We start from the raw sequence: 27,013 nt of genomic DNA on the forward strand, positions 1-27,013 counted from the left end.
TCTTAGCACCCAGGGTGGGACCCCCAACCTTCCTGTTCAACATCCCCTTCCCCTGCAGTCCAAGAGATGAGTGTTAAAGAAGCAGCTGCAGTTTAAACTGCCCTAGGGATCTGCATGGCATATGTCCTGGGAGAGCCATTCCCTGCTGCAGGATAGACTGTGATCTGCCAGGTGCTGGCTGCTTAGTCCATATCCTTCTCAAAGATGCACAGATCTTGTTCTAAATTTGCCAAACATGTTGGGCTGGAACCAGCAAAAATCTGTCACAGTTGAAGGTCAAGAGCTGCCTTTTCTATCTCCCAGGCCTGCATGGGCTTTCTGGGTCTGTGAGTCAGGCTGCTTCCATTTTGGCTTTTGGGTAGTCCCATGAGGTTTCTATTCATTCTACAGCTTGTTTTGCCTGGCTCCATGGCCCTTTTGCATCCAGAAATGTGCATGCTGAAGGTGGTAAGGATCGAGAAAGCTGTTACAAAGCTTGTTTTATTTCTCTTTACCTTAAGTATGTTTTAAAAAATTAATAAATTGAGCCTTCACATTTTTTCCCTTGTTTCTAGGGGTAACAGTGAACACAATAAAACTGTTAAGTAGTGCTTTGAATCTAAGGAATAGAAGGAATGCTAAATATGAAAAATGTCTTTCTTTCATGTTAGAGAAAAATTCAGTATACTTCTAAATAAATATCTGGCTGCAGAAAGTCTGTAAGGTTTTTTTAGTAGTGGAGGAAAAAACTAACACAAGCCATGGGATGCTCCTCCCTGTGTCAGCTGTGGGGAAGGGGTTTGCTGCATAGGATGAGCCTCCCACTCCTCTGGAACACCATTAGGAAGGTTTGGACCTTAAGAGCTGTGTAATTTCAGTGTGGTTTCAACCTAGCACTCTTGGAGGTACCAAGTGACTTTCTTGGGTTGGGATCATTCAAGCTAGGTTAAGCTTTGTGCCCCAGGGTATGGTCCTAAGTGGTGGTTTCTGATGTGCCAACATCTGGAGTATCTGGCAATATAAATTCCATCTGAAGGAAGGCACAAGGTGGTACATTTAAGGAGTTGTCCAGAAGGGCTGTCTGGTCTTTATGTTGGCTTAATGTATACACTGATTCCCTGTTGTACCTTCTGCTTGTCCAGCAGTTTAGGACTGTTCTGCTGCACTGTGAGGATATTTGAGGCTGATTTCCACAGAGACTTTTTCCACAGATCATTGTTGTCCAGAAAGAGCATCTACAAAAGCACCACACTCCTTGCCATGAATTGCAGCTCTGCAAAGGCGCTGGACCATTCTCAAGTGCCCCTGCTGCAGGATGCTGTTGACGAGGCAGCATTCCTGCCTGGGGAAATGCAGCTGTGCAGTTTCCTCTCTCCTTCTCAGAAGGGACCACGAGACTGAGAGTGTTAAACTTACATCATTAACCACGTGTTAATGTTTGATGACAAAGTCACTGCTGGGTGCAGAAGAAGAGGGTTTGCCACAGACTGGAGACAACAGCTGGGGAAGAGTTTTAGCTGAGAATGTGACAATCCCACTCTTTGCCTAATGGGAAGCCAACTTAACTGTGATTTTGCCTGGAAGGAAAAGTGGTGCTATGAACTTTTGCAAGCTGATGATATTTTTCTCCTATCCAGCCAGTTTGCTCCTGTAAAGTCTGTAGCCACGATTGTTCCATGATAACAGGAACTGAGGTTTTTAGAGGAAAATATGCCCCTAAGATAATTTTGAATAATTCAAAATGCTGTTGTTTAGCTGAACAAAATATCTACCATAATTTTTATCAACTTAATTTATAAATAAACAAAATCAATTTTTTGTTTAATCTTTAGTCTTAAATCTGCTTGGATACTTTGTTGAACTTGACTTTCGTAATTTTGAATAAATGTATTTTTCCAGTGGAGATGGTCAAAACAGTTTTGCACAGCTTTTCTCAGTACTCTTTTGATAAAATGTGTTAATGCTAACGAGTGTACTTCAGTACAGCATGGATGAAAATGCAAGGGCAGCTGGGAAGAATCTTCATAACAAGTATTCTGTATCACGTGATGTCAAAGATCTCCAGGCAAACATAGCTAGAGGCACCAAATCTCTCAGAGGGCTAAAATCCCAGCTGAGTCTCAAATTCACTGTGCAGGGAAGGGCTGTAATCTGCTAATGAAAAGCAGATGTACAAAAGTCATTCTGGCAGCTGCATCTGTCATTCTGCCTCTCCCCCACCCTGCCTTGATAGACCCACTCTTCCATCCAGTCGTGTGCTTTTCAGAGACAACAAATAGGCAAGCACGAATGTCAATCGCGTGAAATCTATCCCTTATGATAGTCCTTTCCTCATCCTGCCCTACAGTCTGACTGAGCCCCATTGCTCCCTCAGTCCCTCAGCGAAATGCTCTCAGAATTAAGGCCAAGTACCGGGCACGACCCGTGGGGTATCCCGGTGCAGCTATGCAGCTCCCCCCACACTGGCAACACCCCTGTGCTCCGGGGGGAACAAACCCATCCTGTTCTGCACTGCATATCCTGCTCCTTGGGGATCCTCTCACGGTCCTGCGGCAGGAGCCTGCTGTCATCTCGCACCACATTCCTCGTGTTCCAAGAGGGAATCGGGCCTCAGGGCCTGGATGGTGACGGTGGGGGCTGATGCTCCTCCTGCCTCGCCACGATCAGGGGGAGGGCTGTGGCGGCTCCCTGCGCCCAGGAGAGCAGCCCTCGGTGCGGCGGGCGGGCACGCAGGCCGGTGCGCAGGGAAGGCAAAGCCCGCTGTCCCCCGGGGCAGGGCGCGCCGGGGGTGTCCCCGCAGCCTCCCGCCGGCAGGCGGCGCCCGCCGCCCTGAGGCACCGCGGCATTCCCGGTGTTCCTTCCCGTTCGCGCCAGGCAGTCAGCTGGGGGTGATCCGCACACGGCTGCCTTGCCGAGCGACGGAACTTCACGCTGTTTACACATTTCAGCAAGCAGGGGCACCAGCAGTCATTGGTTGCAAATTACGTAACCTTTGTGTTAATTGCTACTCAACCCCTATCTGCTGGCTGTGTCTCTCGCTGTTCATGTTAATCAGCCCGCGGCGCGGTCCTGCCCTCCATCTGAGCCTGGGCTCCCTTCTGAGTAGGTGGCCAATGAGTCGGAGGTCGCGATCGCCCACTGCCGGGATTATAATCCTCAACCCCGCCGATTTTGCTCCTGGTGGCTCTCGTCCGGACAGCCCATCCAATTTGGGATTGTCTTCCCTATTCCTTAAAATTCTAACCAAGCATCCGATGCTTACAATGCAACTGATTAATCGTAACTGTCCAGCTACCGGATACTAATTTTAAAAAATAAAAGGCAAAGCTTGACTCCGACCCCTCCGCACCGCCTGCAGGGCCGGGTGCCGCCCCCACGGAGGCGGGAGCCCCTCAGCGAACGCGGCGCCGGGGCCGCCCCTCCGCGGTCACGGGGCTGCGCGGTACGGCCATGGCGGCGCCCGGCGCAGCGATGGCGGCTCCCAGCGCCGTGTGGCTCGGCGGGGACCTGGTGAGGCGGCGGGGGCTGCGCGGGGCAGGGCGGCGGGGCCGGCGTGGCGGGGCTGACCCGTGTCCCCTCGCAGGTGGAATGGGTGCTGTGCCCCTACGACGTCCATCACCGCGTTCCCCGCGCGTCGCTGGAGAGGCACGCGGCGTCCTGCCGGCTCCGCAGGATGGGATACTCCGCCGAGGAGGAGGTGGGAGCGCGGCTCGGGAAGCGGGGCACGGGGCTGGCGCTGCTGCCCTCGGCGCCACTGGGCTGCCACCACCGCTCGGCGGCGCCGGGCCGGGCCTTGATCGAGCCCTTTGGTCCCGCAGGCCGAGATGTACGACTCCAGCTTTTTCTACGAAAACCTGAAGGTTCCCACCATCGCCATGGGTGAGCGGCAGCGGGGGCTCCGCCTGACGGGGCGGTACACACGGCTGGGGCTGAGGAGGGACCCCCGGGGAGGAGCAGAGGATGAGGGGCGATGGGGAGATCCCGGGGAAGGACAGAGAAGTGGGATCCGGGTCCTCACGGTAGCGCAACTCCGCTGCCTTGGCAGCTGTAAATTCCTCAAGACCTCCTGAAAATATTGAGTGTTTCAATCAGTAGGTTAGTTTTCTCAAATTGTAATTTGCAATTTGCTTTAAGTTACTGTTTTTATGCTTCTATCACTGTGTAATTCTACTCTGTAGATCACTTTTATATTTTCGTCTTAAAATTGAAGGAAGATCAGTTTTGTCCTCTTAGGAGTTTCTTCCTATGTTCTCAGCCTTCACTTCTGCATCAAATCCAGAAAGTGTATTAAAATGAATGCTTAGAAGGTGGGGAAGCTGTCTGTAGAATTTGGTACAAAGCAATGGTACAGAGAGCAATGTACATACATTTCTTTTTCCATATCCTTGTAACCCAGAAATACAATTTTTTTCCTTAATTTTCTCCCCTCATTTCAAATATGTAATAGATGAAAATTACATTTTTAGTTCAAATGTCCACTTGTACGTGAATGAAACAATGATGTTCTGTACCATACCATAAGTCTCATAATAGAGGTTGGGGATTAAAGAGTAACCCAGTCAAGTACTCGAGAACTTGATGTAAAAGTGGTATGATTTTATTTTCTTCTCTGCCTGCAGATAAAGATCTACAGTTTCACATTGTTAAGCAGGCTAGAGCCCAAAGTGCAAAGGAAGGTGCAGGCTATAGCGAAGGTAAGGAGCAAGCAAATACTGTCGTGATTTCACTAGCCTCATGTGGAGAGCTGCCCTTGTCTCCCTCCTTGCTGCTTCCTTTGTTCCACTGAGAACTGCTGTGAGGAATTAATTTATTTTTAATAGTCCTTTCCCTGCACATCTTGGAGCATGATTACTTTCTATACTTGCGGCGACTAGATGAGAGACTTTGAGTCTGTTGTGCCCATATCTCTTATTGTCTTCAGGACTGTAAAAACCATGGTGGTTGCTATGTTGGACTGTTTCAAGACTGAACTAAGAAGTTGTGTAAGAACTCTGCTGGCACATTTGCAATGCAGTGTTGTCCTTTGTCACTACTTCAAGCTCACTAATTTCTTTACGTTTCATTTTTCAGTGGGTTTTGTGACCAGACAGGGGACCAGGCTAGGATGGAGTCTTTGAAGGTTAAGATTTAGATCAAGTAGAAAAATAGGGCTCCCTGTGGAATCTGTAGAGCTTTAGTGTATGGTTGAGAAATTGCTGCAACACCTGAAAGAACTCTGGATCTCTCTAGACTTTGGTTTCTTAAACAAATATAGGCAGAAGGAAAAGTAACACTGAAACTTTTCTGACAGTGAAATACAGCAGCACTTCCTCGGACAGCTTTTCATGTTTTCTTTGTTTCTCTGGCATTGCAAATAGAGGCTTAATGGACAGTTGCTTGGGAAGGAGTTCTCCTGGCATGAGCACTGTGTTTTGAGCATGCCAGGTGCATTTCCTCTGAAGGGAAGTGGGAACTCATTAATTTGACACAACCGCATCCAAGCAGAGAAGCAGCAGATACACCCTTTGTGGAGTGGCTCATTGCAGAGGTGCACCATTGAGCCACTAGATGCCAGTGTTCACTGCCCAGATTGCCCTGCAAGCTTGCCTTCCTCTGAGGATAACACTAAAACTGGATTGGTGGTTTTCATTGTGACAACTTGGCCTGTTGTAAGATTAGTAAAGGCTTTGGCAACTGAAACAAATGAAAAATAATTTTTCTTTATAAATTTCCTTTTTAAGTTACTGTCTCAAAGGAAGAGATTTTCTTTCTTTGTTTTCTTTTTTCAATTCTAACCATATTTAGAATATTAGCATAGCTACATTGTTGAAAACAAAAATTTGTCTTAATCACAAGTTGTGTAATTCCTCTAAAATCACAAGCATGTAATTATCAGTGCATTTTTATGGACTTCTAGCTTCTGTGTTTAAATTTTTTTGTTCATGTTAGAACAGTTCTGGTTTAGGTTCCAAGTACAGTAATGATGAAATCTTGTATTTTAGGTCTGTTTGTAGAGTTATTGTGGTTTCTCTTCCTCTTCTTTGGTGTCTTTAATGATAGTAGGATGTGAAAGATTGCCCAGCTTCCAGTAAGAGCTGAATAATCTAGAGAAGCTCTAGGTTTGCTGTTGTTGCATACACCCTTCTTGTGGTGTCTGCCTGGACATATGTGGGATTGTGTTGGGGGAAGCAGGATTATGGAAGTCAGATCAATAGTTGCAGGAAAATGGAAAGTTTTTGACTCAAATGGTGTTCTGGCAATATCCTAGAGGATTGCATCCTGTATCTTTGTGGAAGTCACTTAACTGCTGTTGCAATGGATTGAGAATGGATTATTTTGTTTGGAGTCATATGTGTTTTATATGCAGGAAAACACTCTTCTTTCCCATTCCACTGGGGAATGGGAAAGAAGACTGTTCAGGCAGTGTGTTTGTTTCCGTGGCTTTAAGTCAGTTATCTGATCTGGAGCACTTTGAAAGTGCCTTTGTAGTCCTTTCAGCTATAAATTCCTGTGTCAGTCTGCTATAAAAGCTCTATAGAGAAGGTGACAGTGTGAGTGAGACTGATTTACACAGCACTTGGTTATCTAGTCTCCTAGAAGCTTTCATTCTCGTTGGCAGAACAGGTATTTTTCAGCTAGCACTTTACATAACACTTTAGGAGTAAGATAAACCCACAAGTTAGAGCTGCAGCCTCTCTTGATTTAGCTTGTAAGTCAAGACCTGAAACTCATGGAAAATTACAGAGGTCATTTCGATCTAATCTAGTATGATTACTTTTTGGCATATGAAAACTGTATCTGTGTAAGCAATCATGAGGGGTTTTACAGCCTGAGGGGGGCTTGGGAGGGATCTTTGAGCAGTTTTCATCTTTTCAAATTAAGAAGGTTGAAACTTCTTACAGATACATAGGGGAAGGATGAAAACAGCCTGGGAGTTTATTGCATTATTTTTTTGATGAGTTTTTAGTGTTTTCCTGCATAATTATGCTACTTTACAAGTAACAGCTCTCTGTCCAACCTCCAGGTTCTTACTCATTACTGCCCATAGAAGTTCCTCAAAACCACAAGCGTTTCACCTGTGACCTGACCCAGGCTGACCGCCTTGCTCTTTACGATTATGTTGTTGAGGAGACAAAGAAACAGAGGTCCAGATCGCAGATAACAGAAAATGACAGTGATCTCTTCGTGGATTTAGCAGCAAAAATCACCCAAGGTTTGAAGAATGATCCGTGTTGAATTTATGGCTCAGAACTTTCAGTTACATGTGTTTTGTTGATAGCCAACCAAACAGAATTGATTGCGCTTTGCTGGTTTTTTTTTTTTTTTTCCTGTGGAAAGCATATTGTTCTTAAAAGCTACAACAAAGACCTGGCATCACAAAATGCTAGTTTGGTGTTCTTTTATGATGTTTTCCTTTAGGGAAAGCCTCAGTGCTCTGCTCTTGGCACATGTATTGTGTGTATCTGTCTTTGCTGCAGCTGTCTCCAGGTTGCTTAATGTTGCCAATGTGCTGTGCAGCTTAGAACAGTTATTTGCTGTAAGACATGAGATTAAAGATTGCTTAAGAGTAAAAGCTGAACAGGAGAGGTTGGCAGTCATCCAGGTGGAGCTCTTAAGCAACATACTTTGGTGTTGGTCTGGGACCTCTCATCCCTGTTGAGTCATGCCAGTTTATAACTTCCAAGTGCAGCAAAAGCATCTGTGTCACCCTGCAGGCCCTGCTGTGCCCAGGAGGTGTGACAGTGCTTGTCATCTATGCAGGTAACTTTTTTACAGCATCTGGTTTTCTCATTCTGTGTACTGTAATACTGGCTTTGAAAACATGACTTGTATTTAGAAGGCGTTTGACCAAATCACAAGCCTGTATGTTGGTGTGGATCACAGTTTGGAGACTGAGATCACATAACAGCGTTTGCTTGGTGGTTTTTTACTTGTGTATAAACAGCCAGCAAGAAGGTTGGAGGAGGAAGCTTGAGATAAATTCACCACAGTTACTAAATACAGGAGGAACTTGAGAAAGAGCACAATTATTTTATGTTCCTGAATGTATGAGGCCTGCATACGTGCAGGTGGTAACATCCTGCTAATGACCATTTGTTTTACTCCCAATTTTTTGCTAGATGATAGTCAGAAAGGTCCAAAGTCCCATCTTGAAATTCTGGCTGAAATGCGAGATTACAAAAGGCGGCGGCAGTCATACAGAGCTAAGAATGTTCATATAACAAAGAAGTCCTACACTGAGGTGAGATGGGAAAAAAAGGCTTTTGTGCACAAAAGTGTTTATTATATATCAGTATAAACAATTAGATATGCTTTCAAAGACAAACAATGTGTCTTTTTCTGCTTCTTGTATTCTGCTTTATTATTTTTGCAAACTATAGAGGAATGTTTTTGGTCTGTTGCAGGCAAGTTACAAATAAATGAGCATTTCTAACTGCCAAGGTTTGAATGTGAAAATGCCAGCAAGATATACCTCTCTATCATAAAATGGTGCTATTTAAATTTATGCTGAAACATTTTTCTGCAAATAAGACTTTCCATTCAAACATCTGATGTACAGGGTTTGGGGGAGATTTTTGTCAGGTTAGGGTTTTTTTTGAGATGTTTACAGTTTGTTTAGTGCTAGTTCAGGCACTACCATGACATGTTTGTTTTGAACATACCTTAATCCCCAGGTGATTCGGGATGTGATTGGTGTGCATATGGAAGAACTCAGCAATCAGTGGCAGGAGGAGAACAGGTTGGATAATGCAGAGATATGTGAAGGAGGGAAGTCAAAGTCCTCAGGAAGGTATGCCACAGCTAACAGCTTCTTCAGGCATGAAGCAGATTGTAATTTTATCTTACCACCTTCTTCTAACAGCACATACCAACATTATCTGAGTCATATGCACGGTTTATTTTATGCTAATTCTGTTAAGTCTTGCTTGAGAAACTCTGCCTGCATGAAGGATGGAGAAAAATTAATAAGTATCTTTCTTTCAAAGGTAAATAGGTTAGTTGCAAGTGATTCAGCTGAACAGGTAGTTTCTGGCAGAGCTGGGGGATGAACAGTGCTCCCTCTGTGCCCAAATGTATATATATGTTGTAGCTGGTTACAGAAGGATACTTGGAAATACAAGTACACAATTTCATACGGAAATACAAGTACACAATTTCATACCCTTCCCTACCACATGACACGTGCTAGATATATTACACCTCAGAGTAAAGGTTTCCATAACATAGTAAATATGGGGAGGCTTTACAGTTCTTATCCCTGCAAATGCTGGTATGCTAATTGGGAGGGTGTTGTAGCTATACATATTTCTGCTGTGTCAAGCAACACTGCTTGACAGCATCCTTCAAATGTTTGTCACTCAAGTAAACATGGAGTCATGACCTAGGGATTGCCTATTTGTGCCTCTTCAGCAGGTCTTTGAGAATGTTTTTGAAACACACTAGAAAGTGACACTCTGTTCCCAGCAATATAATGAATGGGTGGCAGAGCACTAGAACAGTCCGCCCAGGGAGCTCCTGGAGTCTCCCTGTCTAGAGAAATTCAAAACCCACCTGGACATGCATTCCTGTGTAACCTGCTCTAGATGACCCTGCCTTGGCAAGGGGAGTGGATTAGAAGATCTCCAGAGGTCCCTTCCAACCGTAACAATTTTATGATTCTCTCAGATCAGGACTTAGGTCCTCCAGCTGTAGGTTGCAGCTTAAGGCAGGTGATTCAAGAGTTAAAGATTTGAAGCAAAACAGAGTGAACCCCTTCTACTCCCTCCTGTTTCACAAGCAGAGGTGTTAAGGAGCAGTGTTCATAGGAAATAATTGGATTCAATAGATTGCTGAGATATGCACATGGACTTTGGGCCTCTTTTGGGAGGTACTGTATTTCTTAGAGAGATAGGCTTAATAAAAGATATGTCTTCTGTCTTACATCAGTAGTATGTCACTATATTACAGAACTGGTACTGGAAGCAGTGACTGTGAAACTGTTTTTATTGATTAAAATCACTTAAGTTTATTTTCAGAAGGGAAGACAGGCGGTCAGCTTCAGTGGACTCGCGGCAGTCTGGGGGGAGCAGTAAGGATACGGAGTGCACAAGACACAGGAGAGACACCAGCAGGAGTCCAAGTAAACGAAGGAGGAGTCGTGAGAGAGGCAAAGACAGAGACTCTCGGAGAAAAAGAGAGAGGTGAGCAGAAACAATGACAGCTGACTCCTGCTTCCCAATCAGGCAGCTGTAGCCATTTTCTATGAGAATTTAGTGCAGAGGTTGAAAATGTCTCATCCAATTAAAAAGCTAGGCTAACCTCATGTGCAGTGTGACAAGCCAGTGGTATGAGGCTACTAATACTAAACAAAACATAACTGTGAGATCACAAACTGTGATCCAGACTTCAGAATTTACTGGCACATCTGAAAGGTGGCGCTTTCTGCAGCATGCTTGTAGGGCTTCAACAGTACTGTAACAGGCTGTTGATTTTACTCCTTGGTCAATATGGCTAAAGAGACAGTATGTTTCTCATCCACAACTAAGTGCCTGTCATGGCTAATGCTGATTTCTGCTCTAGTTTGCTCTAGACCTTAATAAACAGTATTATTAACCTTTCCACATTGGATGCTTCAAAACAATGCTGTTGCTCTTCAGTACTGCTGGACATACAATTTAGCAAAAGAAAACAAATCTAGGCCACAGCTTGTAATACCATCAACAAAGTTGAAATCTACATCTTCAGGACCACAGATGTGTGGGACCTGTGTTTGAGCAGACATGAGGACTGTTGTGCAGAAGAAATGCTGCCTTGCCCCTTGTGTTTGGGTAAATGCATTACATAACTGCGTGGATGGCAGTGATGGCTTGTCTCAAAGCTGGCTTCATTACACCGTGATGCCATTCATCCTAAACTAATTGCCACTCTGGCACTGCATGACAAGGCTTGATTAAAGCAGCATGGAAAATAAACTGTCTAAAAGCAGTTTACTCTCTTTCCTTAGAGGAGGACATGACTGCATTTAATGAGAACTTTCCATTTTCCAAGCTGTTTTTTCTCTTCAGAGTCTCACTCTGAGCCTAACAGCCTACACAATGTTTATGATTTTGTTGCAGGGATGAAGACAAGTATTACAATCATAAAAGAAGAAAGTAGGAACAAGAACCTGATGATTTTGTTTGTCAGCTGCTCAAAACATAACTTCCACAAGAACTATTGTTACTGCTGTTTTTTCCAAGACAGTAAAGGTGTGCACATAATATTGGTGTTGCATCACACCTGTGCTGCTTGGAGATGAAAAAGTGCTACAGTTTGTCAGGATGGAAGCAGTATATTTCAGATAACATGTAAATCTGTAACATTTATACATCTGTTAATAAATTATATTGATCTCTCATGTATTTGAGTTATTCTTACAAGGCTGAAGAATAAAACTTACAAGAGGTTGTACTTACTGGCCTTCCTGGCCTGTAAATAGTGGATATAGAACAGAGCTAATCACTGGAGTCCAGATCAGTTACAAACAGGGAAGGCATAAAGAGAGCTCCCCCTCCTACCTAACAATGTTACCTCTAGGTGACATTGCCTACTTACAGCATGTACCAGAGGGCACATTTCAGAGTTCTCCAACAGGATAAAACATCTTCAGCCGCAGCTGGTGTTACAAAGACAATAACACAAAAGTTAGTGTTCCCAAGCTCATGCTCAAAGAAAATTCGGATCAATATAATCTGGCACAGGTGATGAGAATGTAGCTCTCCGCAGAAGCAAGGGGTGAGGCACCAAGGACACTTGGAATATTGCTGACTGAGTACCATGTTCAAACAGCAGGTGTTTTTTCTTCCAGCAATAACTAGGAAGACTTCCCATCCTGTGGACTAACATACAAGTGTTTGTGATAGAGGTTGATAAAACAGACTTAAAACATGCACGCAGATATTAAGGATGTACAGTTCTGTTAATTCCTCACACAATCTACTTCAGCAAGGTTAGTTACCACCAGCCAAGTTTCTTGCTTCAACAAAGTAAACAACTATAAGAGAACAAGATCCATCGTTCCTGAAGTATTTCTGTTTGTTCAGTGTGCCAAGAGAGGGCACTTCATATTGCTCCTGGTTGTGGCCTTCTCAGTCAAAGGGAATCTTTCCAGTTTTACTGTAGCCTCTACTATCCTCTTTCATATCTTAGTTGTTTCTGCAATTAAGTGTGATTATTTGTCACTAAATATTTGGTCTAGTTTTGATGGATTTAGGCTTCTCTCTCTGCTACAGCAGTCTAACCAAACAACTCTGTGCCAGGTATTCCTCATCTATGTGACAAAAACAGTAGCTTTACCTGACAGAAAACAAAATATATTTTAAAACATCTTTATTTAGACAAGCTTATCCAAAAATGAAAAAAAGGTATTTAAGTTCTAAAAAGCTTCTAATTAGAGGGAAAACAATATGGAACCACTGCAGTTCTTGCATTGCTTTTGTCTACCAGCTCAACCACAGGGTTCTCATTAATTTCTTTCAGTAGGGCCTGGTAAAACAGTTTAAATAGAGCATGTCCAGGCAGACAAGGTAGTCTGAGGACCAGCTGTATTTGTGCCAGAGTCAAAATGAAGTCATAGCTACCAGAAGCACAATGAGAAATGCTCCAGTTACAACTGCCCTGGCTTAACTCAATTCCATGTTTTGCTTAATCAGTTATCAAATGTAGGGAGGAAGCTTAGTAACAAAATAACTTTCACTCAATTCAATATCAGCAGATGAGTGAAGGGGTCACTCCCTAGGGGGGGCCATCAGCATCTGAGAGGCTGGAGAACAATCTAACCATGTATTATTCAATGAACATCCCCTGAAGGGCCATCTCAAGAGCAGGACAAAGAAAAGGAAATGCCAGAGAAGAGGATCATGTTCGGGAATGAGCAAATTATGGTACTTTGAACACAAATTATTTTATTGAACTTATTTATTCCTTCTTTTATTTTTCTTCTCACCTCATGCTGAAGAGTAGGGTTGGTAGGGTTGATCAATAAAATATGAAGGAGTATGGCAGGAAGTGTCTGATCAGCACCATGCCAGAGTGTTTGTCCCTGGAAAGGAATAAACCAAAATTTTTGAAATGGCACTTTCACATGGTAAATCCTAGTATGCTGGAAAAGATACAATTTAGGGCTATATGAAATGCAAGAAAAAGGGGCAATGATTAAAAAGTGGTTCTTACTAAAAACTGTCAATCTGATAACTAATGATGAAAAAGTTCATTTGTGTGATCTTGTTTTGGAGCTCCCATGGACTTGGAGCTGGTGACAATCTAAGACACTGTATGGCATTTGCGTAGTAATGTTTTTTGGGGGGCAGGTGGGGGTCACAGTGGTGCCTTCTGTGAGCCTCTGAGAGAAGCTTCCCCCGTGTTCTAGAGAGCCAATGCCAGACAGCTCCAGGACAGACCTGCTGCTGGCCAGGGCTGAGCCCAGCAGTGATGGTGGCAGCGCCTCTGAGGTTGTGTCAGCCCGCCATGCACAGAAAGAACAGTTCCAGAGAGACGGTGGGAACAGCTGTCTGTATGCAAATATGCTACACAGGCATCTCGCAGAGAACAAGCCTGTTACAGATGTTTTTTAATTGGTGTAAGTGCATTTTGTGTGACCTATGTGTGACTATGGATACAATGAGAGAACTCCCAGTCTCTCTCTCTGATTTATGATCTGTTAAATCAAAGAAACAGCCCAGAAAATGCTGCTGGTTCCAGAAGCAGGAATATGCAGATGTTACAAGCCTGTATATAATAGCTTCCTACAGGGAAAATTATACCACCCTGCAGAGACTTCAATATTTCAGAGAAAGATGGATAAATAACAGTTTATCTTTTAACAGTGCAAACACTGAAGTTGACAAAAAATAACTCTGCATATTTTTGATACAATCTTAGTCAATCCTTACTCCTGTTATCATGGCTATGCCCAAAAGAAAATGGACGATTCACCTGAAATTAAAGGCTTATGGAGAACCCAAAGGCAATTGATACATTAAAATTCCTTGCACAGATTTTTACTTACGCTTGTTCTTTAATTTCATGGAGGAATACATTAGTTTCTGTCTCTGATATCTCTCCATCAATACTGGCCAAATACAAATAAAGGAACGAGAATGTTTCGAAGGGAATTCGAGCTGCTCCGCCTTCTGGGTCTCTTGTTAGGATCTCACAGGCCTGTTTCATTGAACTCAGTAAAGACTGCAGGGTTCCAGCAAGAAATGAAAGGAAAAGTATCAGAGCCATGAACATCCTTGCATATCATGGCAAATTCCACACTGTAAGCCATTAAAAGGGAGGGTAAATGAGATGAAGGTGTTATTATCATTGCCTAGCTTTAAACCCTAAATTTACTCTCTAGTGCAGGCCCAAGGATGGAAACAATAATGTAGTTCTAGTAGAGGCAGGAGTAAAAACTACCAGAATCTTGTCATGGCTAAAGATTGCATAGGGTAGTCTGAGCTCTCTCTCCATTAGGGCCAAATTGCTCTGTTCTGCTACTGTAAAAGCTCCAACATCACTGTATCTAGTAAAAGATCTTTTTGTGTGTGTGTGTATTACCTCAATGGCTCTAAATGAATTCTCAGCAGCAGTTAAGACAGACAAATCTACAACCCCCAGAAAATGAATACAGGTTTGGTGATTTTATAATGATATCTTATTACATAATTTTTAGATTATATTTTTGCTGATATTTACTGTTTCCCCTATCTCTATGCAAGTTCCATTTTAATAGTCAGTAGAAAAAGTACTGAATCAAAAAGCATTTAAAGAATATTTCAGTTTAGTCAAAGGCCAATAAAATCCAAGTTACCTTTAAAAAAAAATGCCTCAAATTATTAGTTCCAAAAATACTTTGAAAAAATACTTCCTTTAATATGGTGTTGACAATCCAGTGCCCTGTGCATGCTGAGATATATTGGGAAAAGTGTTGAAAATTTCAGCGTTGAGTTTCATTCAAAGACTCGTTGGATGCCATTAAAGAAACAAACAAGTAAAACCACATGCACCATATATATCCAAAATATAAAAGCACAAAACCAAACCCACACAGGCTTTCTTCCACCTAAGTCTTAATATTTTTAACTGCAACTTTTTCAAAAACATCTTCATTAACAAGCAAGCACTATTTAAAATAAATGCAGTATCTGTTTAGATCTAGAACACACGCCAGAGAAACGTCATTTTATAATCCTTTAGCAGTTTTACTTAATGGATCTCCTCCCCTGGAAGGCTTCTCAGGGAAAAGAGAGGCAGCTGACTCTATGATGGCCAACTCTACATTTTGCATTTGGCTACCCCTCTACTGCCCTTTCTGGTCCTGCCACCCCAAACTGCCATGGTCTCTCTCACAACACAGCAAAGTTATTCATATCCATTTTGCCAGCTTTGAATGACAATTTAACAGGCTACCTGTGTGGTCATTTCTCCTTTTGTAAAGGCTTTTGTGAAAATGCACTGATGCTTTACAAAAAAGATACTTCATACTGGTGCTCTTAAGAAGTTCATTTCTGTCTACTCTTGTATCTCCACCACGACCCTGTTTGACTGTGAACACAATTTACAGCTGCAGGAAATGAATGTAAATTTCTTGTGTATGTCTTTCTCTCTGGTTCAGGAAACTGAGATCTACATTTCATTATGTAGTACTGAAATCAAATAATTCACTTAATATCCAAAAGGATGGTGAGATATGAAATACAGTCCAGCTCCATCAAAATGATGGTCCTGTGACTCCATTCTTAGTTTTGGTTTATTTGTTTTGTTTTTTTTTTTCAGGAGAGAGAGGTTGTTGTTTTTTAAATAAATAATGTTGCTATTTTTAAATGAAGAAAAGAGCCCAAATGACAAGATCATTTTGGGAGGGAGACTGGAATGAAAAAATACAAATTTGAAATAAAGACAGACAGATGGACAGACAGATAGACAGACAGAAAATTGCATCACAAGGCCAGGTTAACATTCAGGGCTTCCAGATATTGCAACATTCACAAAAAATTCTTTCACATATATTTTCTTTTTAGTACCTCTTCTTCCCTACTGTAGAAATCATTAGAAGTATTACACTTTATAAAAACATCGGCTTAATGCATTTTATAATCTTTCATTCTGTTGAAATGCTCTGCTAAGATTTTATTACTGACATTAAAAGAATTGAGCACAGCTGTAGTAACATTAAGTGTTGCTGAGAAAATTTAATTGGCTACACAATCAATTAAAAATTGGTTCTTTAATTTCTCCCTTCAGTTCTCTTTCATGGATATTTACACTGCCATTAGCATCATTCCTCCATCATCCTCTCTCACACAGTACAAGCTCCCTGCAGACACACTTGCTCTTCCACCAAGGACTTAGCCATCCTTCTGGTTAAGTTCCTTAGACCAAAATCTGATAGACAACAGAAGTAAACACGCAAGCCACTTTACCAGCTGCTGCAAAAGCAATCCCCATTCCCCAAATCCATCTGCAGTAATTGTTCTATGGTCTATATTGTATATGGATCCTAGGCAACCGCTTGTGTTTGGATATGAGGGCTCCTGCTGTGAACATACCCCGCCAAGCACGCTGCACCCAAGTGCCAGGAACTTCATCCATTCCAGCTGCTCGCCAAAACTGTCCAATTGCAGGATAGCTTCCAGCTGCTCCTCTGGCAAGCCCAAATGCTTCCATTTTTCCCTCAGTTCTGCAACAGTCACCGTGCCTTTGGAAGAAAGCTTTGAACAAAATCATCGTACCACAGTAAGAACTCTGAAAACCAGAATGAATTTAAAACACAGTGTCTCCCCAAAATACTTCAAATACCTGACAGTCTCTCTCCCCAGCCATCCCAAACACATCAGCATTCCTCAATAGCATTGTGCATTTGATGAAGAACGGCTTGTACCTGTTTGTGCAAGACCTTAAGGAGTCCTGGGGTCAAACCAGCATCTTTTTTCCCTGTTGCTAATGGCATTTCGAGCCTCTCTTTCACAGGAAGGGGTTCACCTTTAGATAAGGCTGAAAAATACCTAAGTGAATGGGAAGAACAACACACCTCAATGCCCATGGCCATTACAAACTGCACAGAAGCAAATGTTCTTACAGTTCAGTGTAAGAATTAAGAATCTGCAGGCTCCCCCACAGGAGCAGCAGCACCTGGTAAGCTGAACTCCCATATTCCTGTGCCCAAAACCCACAATCTTTAGACTTGCTCCTTTTCATTACACTTTAATAATTCTTAAGGCATTTAACTTATTTTGTGCATGATATATTCACCTCTTTGATGGATGAGCCTGAGGATTTATCTGTTTAACATTCCCCTCGAGCACTACCCAAAATGTACTTCTGCCTATTCACATTGCCACTCAGCATTTCTGTCCACTCCAAAATAAAATTTAAGAGTAGAGCAATGCCACAAATGGCATTGGATGCACATCCTTTTAATTATAAGGCTGTCAACCCTAAGAGCTGCCTCTGCCTTAACTGGCCAACAAACTGAATTGTGCAGGGAAAACTCAGTTTTTATTCAGGTGCATCTAATTTACAAGTTTCTCCACCTGTCGTGCCTCATCCGCCCTGGTAATCCCTGTCCATGTCCAGGCTATCCCATGCTGTGCAAATACCTGCTAAAATACAGCAAGCAGCACTCCAGAACTGAATTAGTGTGACTATAGAAACAGATGCACAGTATGCATGCACAAATAACACCCAGGCTATTTTTCAGCCAGATCCAGTTCCTCATCTGATTATTCACAACACCAGCAGCACGTGTGAAGCCATAGCTTTGCTTCTGTGTTGCATGGCTCCCAGGGACAGATCTTGCTCTGCCAGGTCGGAAGCATGCTCCAGAGAGAGGGGCTGCGAGGGGCAGCAGCCGCGCTCCCACCTGGGGGCTGTCCCCGCCGAGCTGCTGCAGTGTGCAGGCAGAGCTCGGGGCTGCCCCCACCGAGGCCTTGGCAGTGCCGGGCTGCCCCTCTTCTCACAGCCCCAGTCCCAGCAGGCTCCAGCGACACAGGTAGCTGCACCTCACCTCCATCATGTTCCTAAGAAATGCCACACCATTTAAAGGTGGTCCTGCTGGCTTTCTCCAACACTGCAGCAGTACCAATTCAGCTTCAGACTATTTTCTTTCTAACAGACAAACAGGACTCCAGCCTGGCTTGTGTTAACAGCCTCCCCTTCCTCACACGTTACAGATGTTTTCCAATCCCCCCACCTGAGAACATCTCACAGATACCTTTCAAGAGCCTGCCCACACAACCCATAGGGCAGGAAAAAATTATAGTGAGCAGCTGAGGTAAAAGAAAAAAAATGTTAAAGGAGAAACATTTAAACATCAAAATCAACTTTAAGGCAAGAGATTTATTATGCTGATTATCACTTTAAAGGTGCAATTTTTCAGGCACTTTTCCCAGAAAGAAAGAAGAGAAACCTGACCAGGCTTAAGAATTAGAAAGCTAATGTCTATTTTTTCCTTTAAATTACAAGAACTGAACCTCAGATGAGAGAAGAAAAACCAAACCAAACCAAACCAAAAGAAAAGAGAGTTGGTCTTTCAGATAGAAAAACTAATAACAAAAATCAAATTAAGATGCATTTTTCTGTATGGAAATACAGCTATTTCAGAAGTAAGCCAGCCCCAAACCTCAAGCAAACAGAAAAGAAATAAAATACCACACTATTTTTAAAGGCTTACATGCTGCATTAATACACAGAAGTGTATTTGCAATGTATATGCTGATGCAATATTCAAAGCTCTGTCCACTATACAGTAAAGAGGAGAGTGAGGTTTTGAGGGTCCACATGTATAACTCTCTGTTGTTAGGTGAACATCATACTCACGCAGCTGCCCACTGCAAAACATCAAAAGGCTGAGTCCTAATAGCAGCTTTAGTAAATTGCTTCAGAATATCGGGAAGCTCCGGGGGGATTTTGATCTGCTGAGCACAGAACATGGTTTCTGGAAGAGGCATGGTGTCCAGTCACGAGGACCTGAAAGACATAAAACAGCAGTTGACAGATGGAGGATGTGAATGAAAAATTGTGTGTGCACATGGGAGTGAATAGTGCCTGTGCCCAGATTCTCTCCTGTTCTACATGATAGCTGGGGCTTCTGGAGTGCTGACAGACTTGGAAGGGTAAACAGACAAGCCCTGTGTGGCTCTAAAACACTTTGTGGCTATACAAGTAAAACATGTCAGCTTGGGCACCAATCACAGCTGGGTGAGGAGAACTACTATTTTAACAGGTGACTTCAGATAGTTTCAAACTGATTTTTCTCCTCAAACTTACCACAACAAAAATTTGTAAAATAAGCAGTCGAGACAAGTCACACCACACATGCCAACATGAAAGGTACCTACACTGACAACTCACTACTGCATGCCAAGGAAAATCTTGGCATTTTTGTACAGATACCAGAATACGCAGATGACCAAGTCTGTACTGTGTTTATGTATTCAAAAATGCTGTAGCAAAAAGTTACTAATTTGTGCTCGTGACAGACTTTACATCAAACAACTACAGTGACAAACAGAACATTCCTGTGTGCTGCAAGCACATGTCACACTTGGCTCATCCAGCTCCACAGGTGTGTCTGTCTCATTTGGGATTTAACTCATTTGTTGCAAGGAATCCTGTTCCCCAGGATCCAAAAGAAGGGACAGAGATAGGCTATTGTATGGTTCTTCTCCCATTGCAATGAAGCACATTTGGTGGGAAACTCTTCATTTCCAGGACAAACTATGGCATGTGTAAATTGATCTAGCAACAAGAAAATGGTTAATTATTTGCAGAAAAGAGAAGCATTAAAAGCAACAGCATTAAGAAAGTGATGAGGAATCGTGTAACAGAATCTTCTATTCCTTTAGACTTCTTAAAGATAAGAGTACCTGGCAGGTGGCTTTCTCACGTGAATTTTCCTGTAGCGGAAAAGAAAAAAATTAAAAGTCAGTGATAGAGCAATGGAACTGCTGTGGCTCAAGGCTCCTTTGAGGATCAAACCATACTTAGAGCTTTATTTAAACGCAGACAGGGTACAGCATCTTCATCACTCCAATGCAGCCAATTTGCATCAGGAACAGACTTCAAAGTGCACATTTAATTACCGCATTGGTCACATGCTTTCAGTAATGATTCAAAACACAGCTCTAGCCAAGGAACAGAAACTGTAGGCAAAAAAGCTGAGGATTTCAGGACAACTTCCTGAAAAACTCTGAGGAAGGAATACAGCTGTGTGTGCACATACTCTTGGGAAGTAGTCAAATAAAAGAATAAAAATAAAATCAGAAAAAAAAATGCAGCGCAATAGTTGCTTTTCTACAGTAAGCCATTAGTCACAGAGTCTCAGAGAAGGGCAGAGGTGGCCAGAGACTTCTTGGAGTTCAGCTGGTGTGAACACCTGCACAACCTATGAGCAGGGTGCCAAAGATCCATGTCCAGGCATATTCCAAGAATCTCCAAGGATGGAGACTCCATACCCCCCTGGGAAACCTGTGCCAGTGCTTGGTCATCCTCACGGGGAAAAAAGGTTTCTTGATGTTCAGGGGGAACCTCCTGCACATACACACATCCACACCTAATAGTCAAGGAAAAGCACAGCTAGGTCAGGCACCCCCCACACACCTTCACCATGGGTGACTCTCGCTAGAGACAAAGATCAGCTCATCACTTTAATTTCCTGTTAGCTCTAATTTTCTGTGCTTTTCCTTCCACGCTCCCCAAGCCAGCCCCAGGTGTTCAGGAAACACGGCCCAGGCGTGTCCGCACGCAGATGGCACCGGCCGAGCCCCGGCTGCCCGCGGCCCGTCCGCCCCGAGCTGTGGGGAGGCACCGCCGGCGGACAGCGGCTCCTCGCCGGCCGGAGGGAGCCTCAGGGCCGCCCACGGCCCCGGCGCCCCGGACACCCCCGCGGAGGCCGCCCCGGGGCTCGGGGAAGGCCCGGACGCGGCTCCTCACCTGCCCCGCTCCGCAGCCCCGCTGCCCCGGCAACGCGGAGAGACGAGCCGGGACGGGCGCTGGGCGGGGGAAGACTTAATGGCGGCGAGCTTTAAAGGGCAAGGGCAACGCCTGCTTTGTACAAACTTTCGAAAAGGCCCAAACCATTGATGAGGGGACTGAGTCCACCATTAGTAAAGTCACAGACGCAGCCTGCAGGGTGGGTCGGAGTAGGCTGGAGGGTACAGCGGCTGAACATGAGCCAGCAGTGGGCCCAGGTAGCCAAAAAGGCCCGCGGCATCCCAGGCTGTAACAGCAGTAAGTGTTGCCAGCAGGATGAGGGAAGTGATTCTTCCCCTGTACGGCCCTGGTAAGGCTATACCTCGAATTCTGTGTCCTCTCAATTCAGGGAGGAATGGGAGGGTGCTGGAGGGTGTGCAGAGAAGGGTGACAAACTGGACAGGGGCCTAGAACACAAGTCCTATGAGGAACAGCTGGGGAAGGTAGGGTTGTTTAGCCTGGAGAAGAGTCTCAGGAGTAACCATATTGCTCTCTACAACAGCCTGAAAGGAGGCTGTAGGTAAGTGAGGGTTGGCATCCTCTCCCAAGCAACCAGTGACAGAGTAAGAGGGCACACTCTTTAAGCTGTGGCAGGGGACATTAAGACATTTAGGTTGGACATTAAGAATAATTCTTCATAGAAGAGGAGATTAGACAGTGGAAGGGTTGATGCAGGGAGGTCATAGAATCACCATTCCAGGCGGTGTTTAAGGAAAGACTGCATGTGGCACGTAGTGACATGGTTTAGGTGCTAGGGTGGTGTTCGGTCATAGGCTGGTCTTGATCTCAGACATCTTTTCCAACTTGATTGATTCTGTGAACATCTTAGCCCCATGTAACTGGCAGAGTCCGTGGCTGGGAAGGCTGCTTCCTGCAGGTGCCTGGGTTCCCTGTAGCCTGCTGGCCCCCACAAGGATGCTCTACTGGGCAAGCAGTGTTAGGGTGGCATGTCCATCTTGCCTTTGGCATCCTCACACCTCCTTTCCTGGCTTGGATGAAATGAGAAGAAATGCTGAGTGAACTGAAAAAGAGACAGGGCAATGTATCCCCAAAAATTCCCTTTACTCAGAGCAGCTGCTGCTTCCAAGGACAGCTCAGCCACAATCACCCTCTGCTGGTCAGGCTCCACAGTCCTGGACGTTCAGGACAGCAGCACCACTGAGAGTCTGCCACCATGGAGAGCAGCACAGCCAGTGCCAGCAGCTTCTCAGCACCTGCTGGTCCAAATTGACACCACAAATCAGTGTGGGCTCTTCTACTGCTCCAGAATGTGAGGAACCAAAGTGCTCTCTCTGCCAGTCTTCTTTCCCCTGCAGATAAAAACAGCACCAGAGGTAACCTGACTGGCATCCCCTGTAAAGATGCCAGCACATCTCTTTTAGTTACAAAGCAATACCCCTCCTGCACCTTCTAAAATGGACTGTACACAGCCTGAGCACTCAGATCAACTTGGTAATAGGATTATTCACTTCAGAAAGCCTTCTAAAGCCATTGCTCCATGAAACTTGAGTGCTGCATGCTCAAAACAGGCCAAGCAGAAGCACACAATCCTATTTGAAGCCAGGCCTTTTTAATCCACATGATGTCCCTGCTGATGAACATGCAAGGCCACGCAGGACAAAGATAAAATGGTGGGCTCTGGAAAGCAATAAGCACACATTTTTGCAACTATTTAATCTTTCATAAACCAGGAATACTTAGCACAAACTACAGGCTAATTATTTGGCCTCAAAATACTTTGCAGATTCGTGTAACTAATGAAAATAGCAAACTTCTGACATATGACATACATTTGTATCCCTTAGTTGTTTTAAAGCATCTTCGCTATAGCAAGAAAAACATGAAGGAAACATTATCCTGCAGTTTACAGAATATAATTCAATTAAACTGTGCAGTTTCTCAAAGGTGCCTAGTGATAACAGATAAACAGCAATATGCATATTATCTCTCATCTGTGGTCCTTGCACACACTCGAAACTATCCCTAAAATGCTCCAGAAGTAGATGTCATACTCTTAATTCTTCCAGCAATTTGGTCCAGTGCAGTGAAATCATGCATAAAGCTGCCACACTGCATTATAGGAAACAGCAGCATGTAGGTAGAAATTTTTTCTGTATTTAATAAAATGTATTTTCATAGAATCATAGACTGGCCTGGGTTGGACCTTATAGATCATCTAGTTCCACCCCTCCTGACAGAGGCATGAGCACTTTCACTACACCAAGCTACTCAGAGTTCCATCCAACCTGGCCTTTAACATTTCCAGTGGTGGGGCATCTACATCTTTTCTGGGCAACCTGTTCCAGTGTGCCATCACCCTCACAGTAGAGAATGTCTTCCTAACATCTAATTAAACCTACTCTCTTTCAGTTTGAAGCCACTCCCCCCTTGTCCTGTCACTTCATGCTCTTGTAAATACTCTCTTTATATGAATCTATGCTGCTTCCTAGAAGTATTTCCTCTCACGGTGCAATACAAAGTCTTGTATATAAAGAACATTTAAAAGTAATTGTTACTTTATAGCAGCACTGCCAGAAATGCTGCTATAAAGCAGCATACCTTAGAATTTCTGCTGCTTCCTACTTCCATGACTCCGGCTAACAACTAGTTAAAATATCCCATGGACTCTCCATTCTAATCCAGCACTATTTTTTAGATCCATCACATTCCTTACCTAACCCTAGCAAGCCACTTAGGCAATTTGTATCTGCTGAACATGGCACACCAGTGCAGCTCTGCATAATTTAGGTTCTAATACAGAAACTCTATCCAATAAAAATAAAAGAGCTTTGCAGTGTTGTCTGCTTTTGTAAGCAACAAGGAATTCTAAGTAAAACTAGTGTCCTTTTCAGGAACACAAACAGCCCTTGAAAGGCAAGTAATGGTAAATACCACCCCCTCTTCCCATGCCTGATGTAGACACCTCCAGATGTTTGACTTCACCTTATATAGGGGAAAATGCCTCTGCAGCTTTGGTATTGGCCAGTACTCAACAGGTAAGAGATAACAGCAGGTAAGCAGATAAGCTGAAAAACTGATATGCAGAGCTGTGAAATAATTTTGCCATTGCTCCATCTCTCGATATTATACTAAACTCAAAACATTCAGTTTGAAATGATATTTGACCTCTAGAAATACAATCTTTAAAAATTTTCCATTATTGAGTAACTTTGATTTCTGCATATAATTTATCAATTTATGGTTATTTTTAATGAAGAAATTAAAAACAGATGCATAGTTTTTAAAAACTGCTGGTAACTATGCAATTCTTTAGTTCCAGCTACTAATTAAGAACTGAAATGCCACAGTAAGAGAGCTCTAACTTACCATTATGCTTTGTAAAAGTTGTTTTCTCATCTCTTTCAGAAAACAGCTTCTTTAATTTTGCACCCAGAACTACATTACACTACCAATATTCAATTCCTTGTTTATTGTTTTTACTATTTGTATCATAATTTCTGCCAAGAACCTCACTCATTGCCCAGGCTGCACTGTGGCCATTATTCCCAAGGCAAGCAGAACAAGAACACTGATCCTACCACAAAACCTTTTCAATCTGGATGAAAAAAAATGGACAGTGACGTCCAAGGAAACACAATGATGCTGATCAGCATGCCAGGCAATCAAACCCCAGTCATTTGTGCTTTGTGAGGTACATGCCTTTGTGAAGCTTTTTACAGAGTTCTCTGAAGAACAGTACGGCTGCTGTGAAGATTTTTATGATGACCTTTACGCAAGCATAGGGGAAGGCAAAAAAATAATTTATGCACTCAGCAGAAAAGTGATGTGAGCACTGTAATAGGTTGGAGTTGGCTTCTTACTGAGGAAGTCACTGACACAAAGCAGTTACAGGTACTGAAGGGCTCTCAAAAACAAAATCAAGTAACTTTGGCTTCACTCAATATAGAAGGGGCAGAAAAGATAGAGTTTTAACTATTTTTAATCAATATAAAATAACCTGTGTAAAAACAGTCAAAGCTATGCTGCAATTACCTTTTTTCAATATGCACAAGATAGCTACAGAGCATCTGACAGTTCTTGGATGAAGGTCTGTGGAACTAACAACAGCATCGGGGGTACAATTGAGCCAGTACACACCTCAAACCCCTCCAGTCAAGACTTAGGTCAACACAAATTGTGGTGGAAGAGTACACGCACGCACGCACGCACACACACACACACACACACACACAGAGACACAGTTTCCCGCTTGAAAATAACAGGAGCACGCACCACTCTGCATCATTCCAGCACAGATGGAAGCCACTGGTACAGGGCTCATCAGCTGTGTCAGAAACAGCCACTTACAAGCTTACTTATCAAGTTTCTATGCCAGGGGAGTACACAGCACACAATAAGGCAAACCACTGAAATTTCAAACAATTTATAAAGTACTGTTATTTAATTCCTGTTCTCTACAACCTCCATATTCTTTCAAAAATGTGTAAAAATAAGATGAGGAGATGAGATTTCTGAGAAGTTCACAATGGACAGTTCTGGAAACAAACTTCACCTGGATCTGTAAAGCAGTGCAAATACCAGCACAACAGTTGGATTTGAAACCAGTTTCCCTTAAAAAAAAAAAAGCAAATACAGGTACTGTAGGCTACATCAAAATAGCTGCAGTTCACATTGCATGACTGGCCTGATTTGCTATTTTCTTTAATGACTGGTAAAATACCAGTAGTAAGAAACAGCACAAAGGCTTTTTCTTAATAAATTTTAATATTAAGACCAGTTTGTCTGGATAAAAACACAGTTACAAGTACCACACTACTGCAGGTTCTGCATGATGCACAGTAGTGCTCGGAACATTTGCGTGGCAAGACCATTTTGGAACTGTTTGTGAAAGGTATGTCAAAAACAGAATCTTGGCATAAATAAGAATGTATGTTACCAGTGAATTTATTATTGTGAAAATATATCTGTCCCACAATGTACACCACTGTAAATAATCAAATGCAATATTTATGCACATCAAAAATATATGGGGCGAATATATACTCAGTTCAGCATTAAATCAGCAACAGTAAATGAAAAAAATATTTGGCTATTTTTCTATGATTTCATTTCACTGGAAATTTTCTAATAAATCACTCCAAAGGGTAATATTTGTGGTTCAAAACCATCAGGACAACAGTAATTCTGTAAAATAGTATGGATCTGAGAGTGACAGCCCAATCCTCCTGCCACTAGATTCAGATGCATTTGGCTTGTGCTCGCTGCCTTAGCACATGAGTCCAGACACCAAAGAATGAACTATCACCATCACAGCCTGGACCACATTAGCTCATACCATGTCAGATCAGAGATGCAACATCAATAAAAAGAGATGACACTTTAAAAGCACCTGCCAGGTTCTCAAGTATTAATTATATACACACATGGTAAAGTACAGAATACTGGAGGAGAGTGTACTGAATAGCAAGTTAAATGTTCCATCCATTTTCTCATTACTGCAATGGATATTCACATTTTCCACATTGGTCCAGGAAAGATACTGCAATCTAAGCACATGATTTGATGCTACTTAAAGCTTTGAGATACTGTTATGTGTTTTCTTTATCTACATAACCCCCACCCCCAAATATTACTGCAAAAGAACTCTATCTACATATAGAATTAACACAGACTTGATTTGGTGGCTCTTGTTTGACTGTGTTCTTGCAAAGAAATCTGCTAACTTTCCCTTGCCTGTTTAATAGCATATGTATTTCCCTGCTCCTCATGCCATAAATGGTACTATTATTCCTGTAAAAATTCACAGTGACCAATTCTGAGAGAATTATTTTTGGTTGGGTTTGGTTTTTTTAAAAGTAATTGTGCAATATAAAATTCATACTACAATTTTCAACTTTGGTAACTTACAGAAAAAAAAAAGATTTCATGCCATTTAACTAAGGATCAGGTCAGGATGTTGCTTACACTACACTCTTTGTGCTGTGCAAGCACATCAGTTAAGGTTCATCCCTTTTCTTGAGATCCTGAAAAATTCTAATATTGATAAGAAATTGGCTAAAATTTAAGTTGTGAACCTATTTAATTTTTCTTGGTACCTTTAAATACTTCCATCACCTAG

General features: G+C 42.9%; 2 protein-coding genes across 8 annotated transcripts; one reads left to right on the top strand and one right to left on the bottom strand.

Moving 5' to 3' along the window:
* The first annotated feature begins 3,369 nt into the window (after positions 1-3,369).
* Positions 3,370-11,335, top strand: SNRNP48 (small nuclear ribonucleoprotein U11/U12 subunit 48). 4 transcript variants are annotated; one of them, XM_050971554.1, is made up of 9 exons: positions 3,370-3,489; positions 3,563-3,676; positions 3,798-3,858; positions 4,599-4,673; positions 6,983-7,171; positions 8,079-8,200; positions 8,634-8,749; positions 9,964-10,139; positions 11,055-11,335. In XM_050971554.1, the coding sequence occupies exons 1-9, from the start codon at positions 3,430-3,432 to the stop codon at positions 11,234-11,236; spliced, it is 1,095 nt and encodes a 364-aa protein (XP_050827511.1). In that variant the 5' UTR covers positions 3,370-3,429; the 3' UTR covers positions 11,237-11,335. The 4 variants fall into 4 exon arrangements, with proteins under 4 accessions (XP_050827511.1, XP_050827512.1, XP_050827513.1 ...); XM_050971555.1 differs by having other exon boundaries at positions 9,975-10,139; XM_050971556.1 differs by having other exon boundaries at positions 9,978-10,139.
* Positions 8,756-25,669, bottom strand: ROPN1L (rhophilin associated tail protein 1 like). 4 transcript variants are annotated; one of them, XM_050971562.1, is made up of 8 exons: positions 20,896-25,669; positions 19,830-19,859; positions 18,781-18,930; positions 16,844-16,967; positions 16,512-16,673; positions 13,985-14,160; positions 12,923-13,018; positions 8,756-8,899 (listed from the first exon to the last, which is right to left on the bottom strand). In XM_050971562.1, exons 3-7 carry the CDS (start codon positions 18,909-18,911, stop codon positions 12,955-12,957), a joined length of 657 nt encoding a protein of 218 aa, XP_050827519.1. In that variant the 5' UTR covers positions 18,912-18,930; positions 19,830-19,859; positions 20,896-25,669; the 3' UTR covers positions 8,756-8,899; positions 12,923-12,954. The 4 variants fall into 4 exon arrangements, with proteins under 4 accessions (XP_050827519.1, XP_030094459.2, XP_018762638.3 ...); XM_030238599.2 differs by lacking the exon at positions 8,756-8,899 and adding an exon at positions 11,454-11,816 and having other exon boundaries at positions 21,627-25,669; XM_018907093.3 differs by lacking the exon at positions 8,756-8,899 and adding an exon at positions 11,454-11,816.
* Positions 25,670-27,013: the final 1,344 nt, after the last annotated feature.

This window comes from Serinus canaria, chromosome 2 (assembly GCF_022539315.1).
Source record: "Serinus canaria isolate serCan28SL12 chromosome 2, serCan2020, whole genome shotgun sequence".
NCBI classification, from domain to species: domain Eukaryota; kingdom Metazoa; phylum Chordata; class Aves; order Passeriformes; family Fringillidae; genus Serinus; species Serinus canaria.

Coding starts and splice junctions, on each gene's coding strand:
- SNRNP48 (XM_050971554.1), top strand. CDS start 3,430: ATGGCGGCGCCCGGCGCAGCGATGGCGGCTCCCAGCGCCGTGTGGCTC. Junction 4,674..6,982: donor AGGTGCAGGCTATAGCGAAG/GTAAGGAGCAAG, acceptor TCCAACCTCCAG/GTTCTTACTCATTACTGCCC. Junction 10,140..11,054: donor TCTCGGAGAAAAAGAGAGAG/GTGAGCAGAAAC, acceptor ATTTTGTTGCAG/GGATGAAGACAAGTATTACA.
- ROPN1L (XM_050971562.1), bottom strand. CDS start 18,911: ATGCCTCTTCCAGAAACCATGTTCTGTGCTCAGCAGATCAAAATCCCC. Junction 16,968..18,780: donor GTTTTGCAGTGGGCAGCTGC/GTGAGTATGATG, acceptor CCATTCACTTAG/GTATTTTTCAGCCTTATCTA. Junction 13,019..13,984: donor CATGAAATTAAAGAACAAGC/GTAAGTAAAAAT, acceptor ATTCCTTTCCAG/GGACAAACACTCTGGCATGG.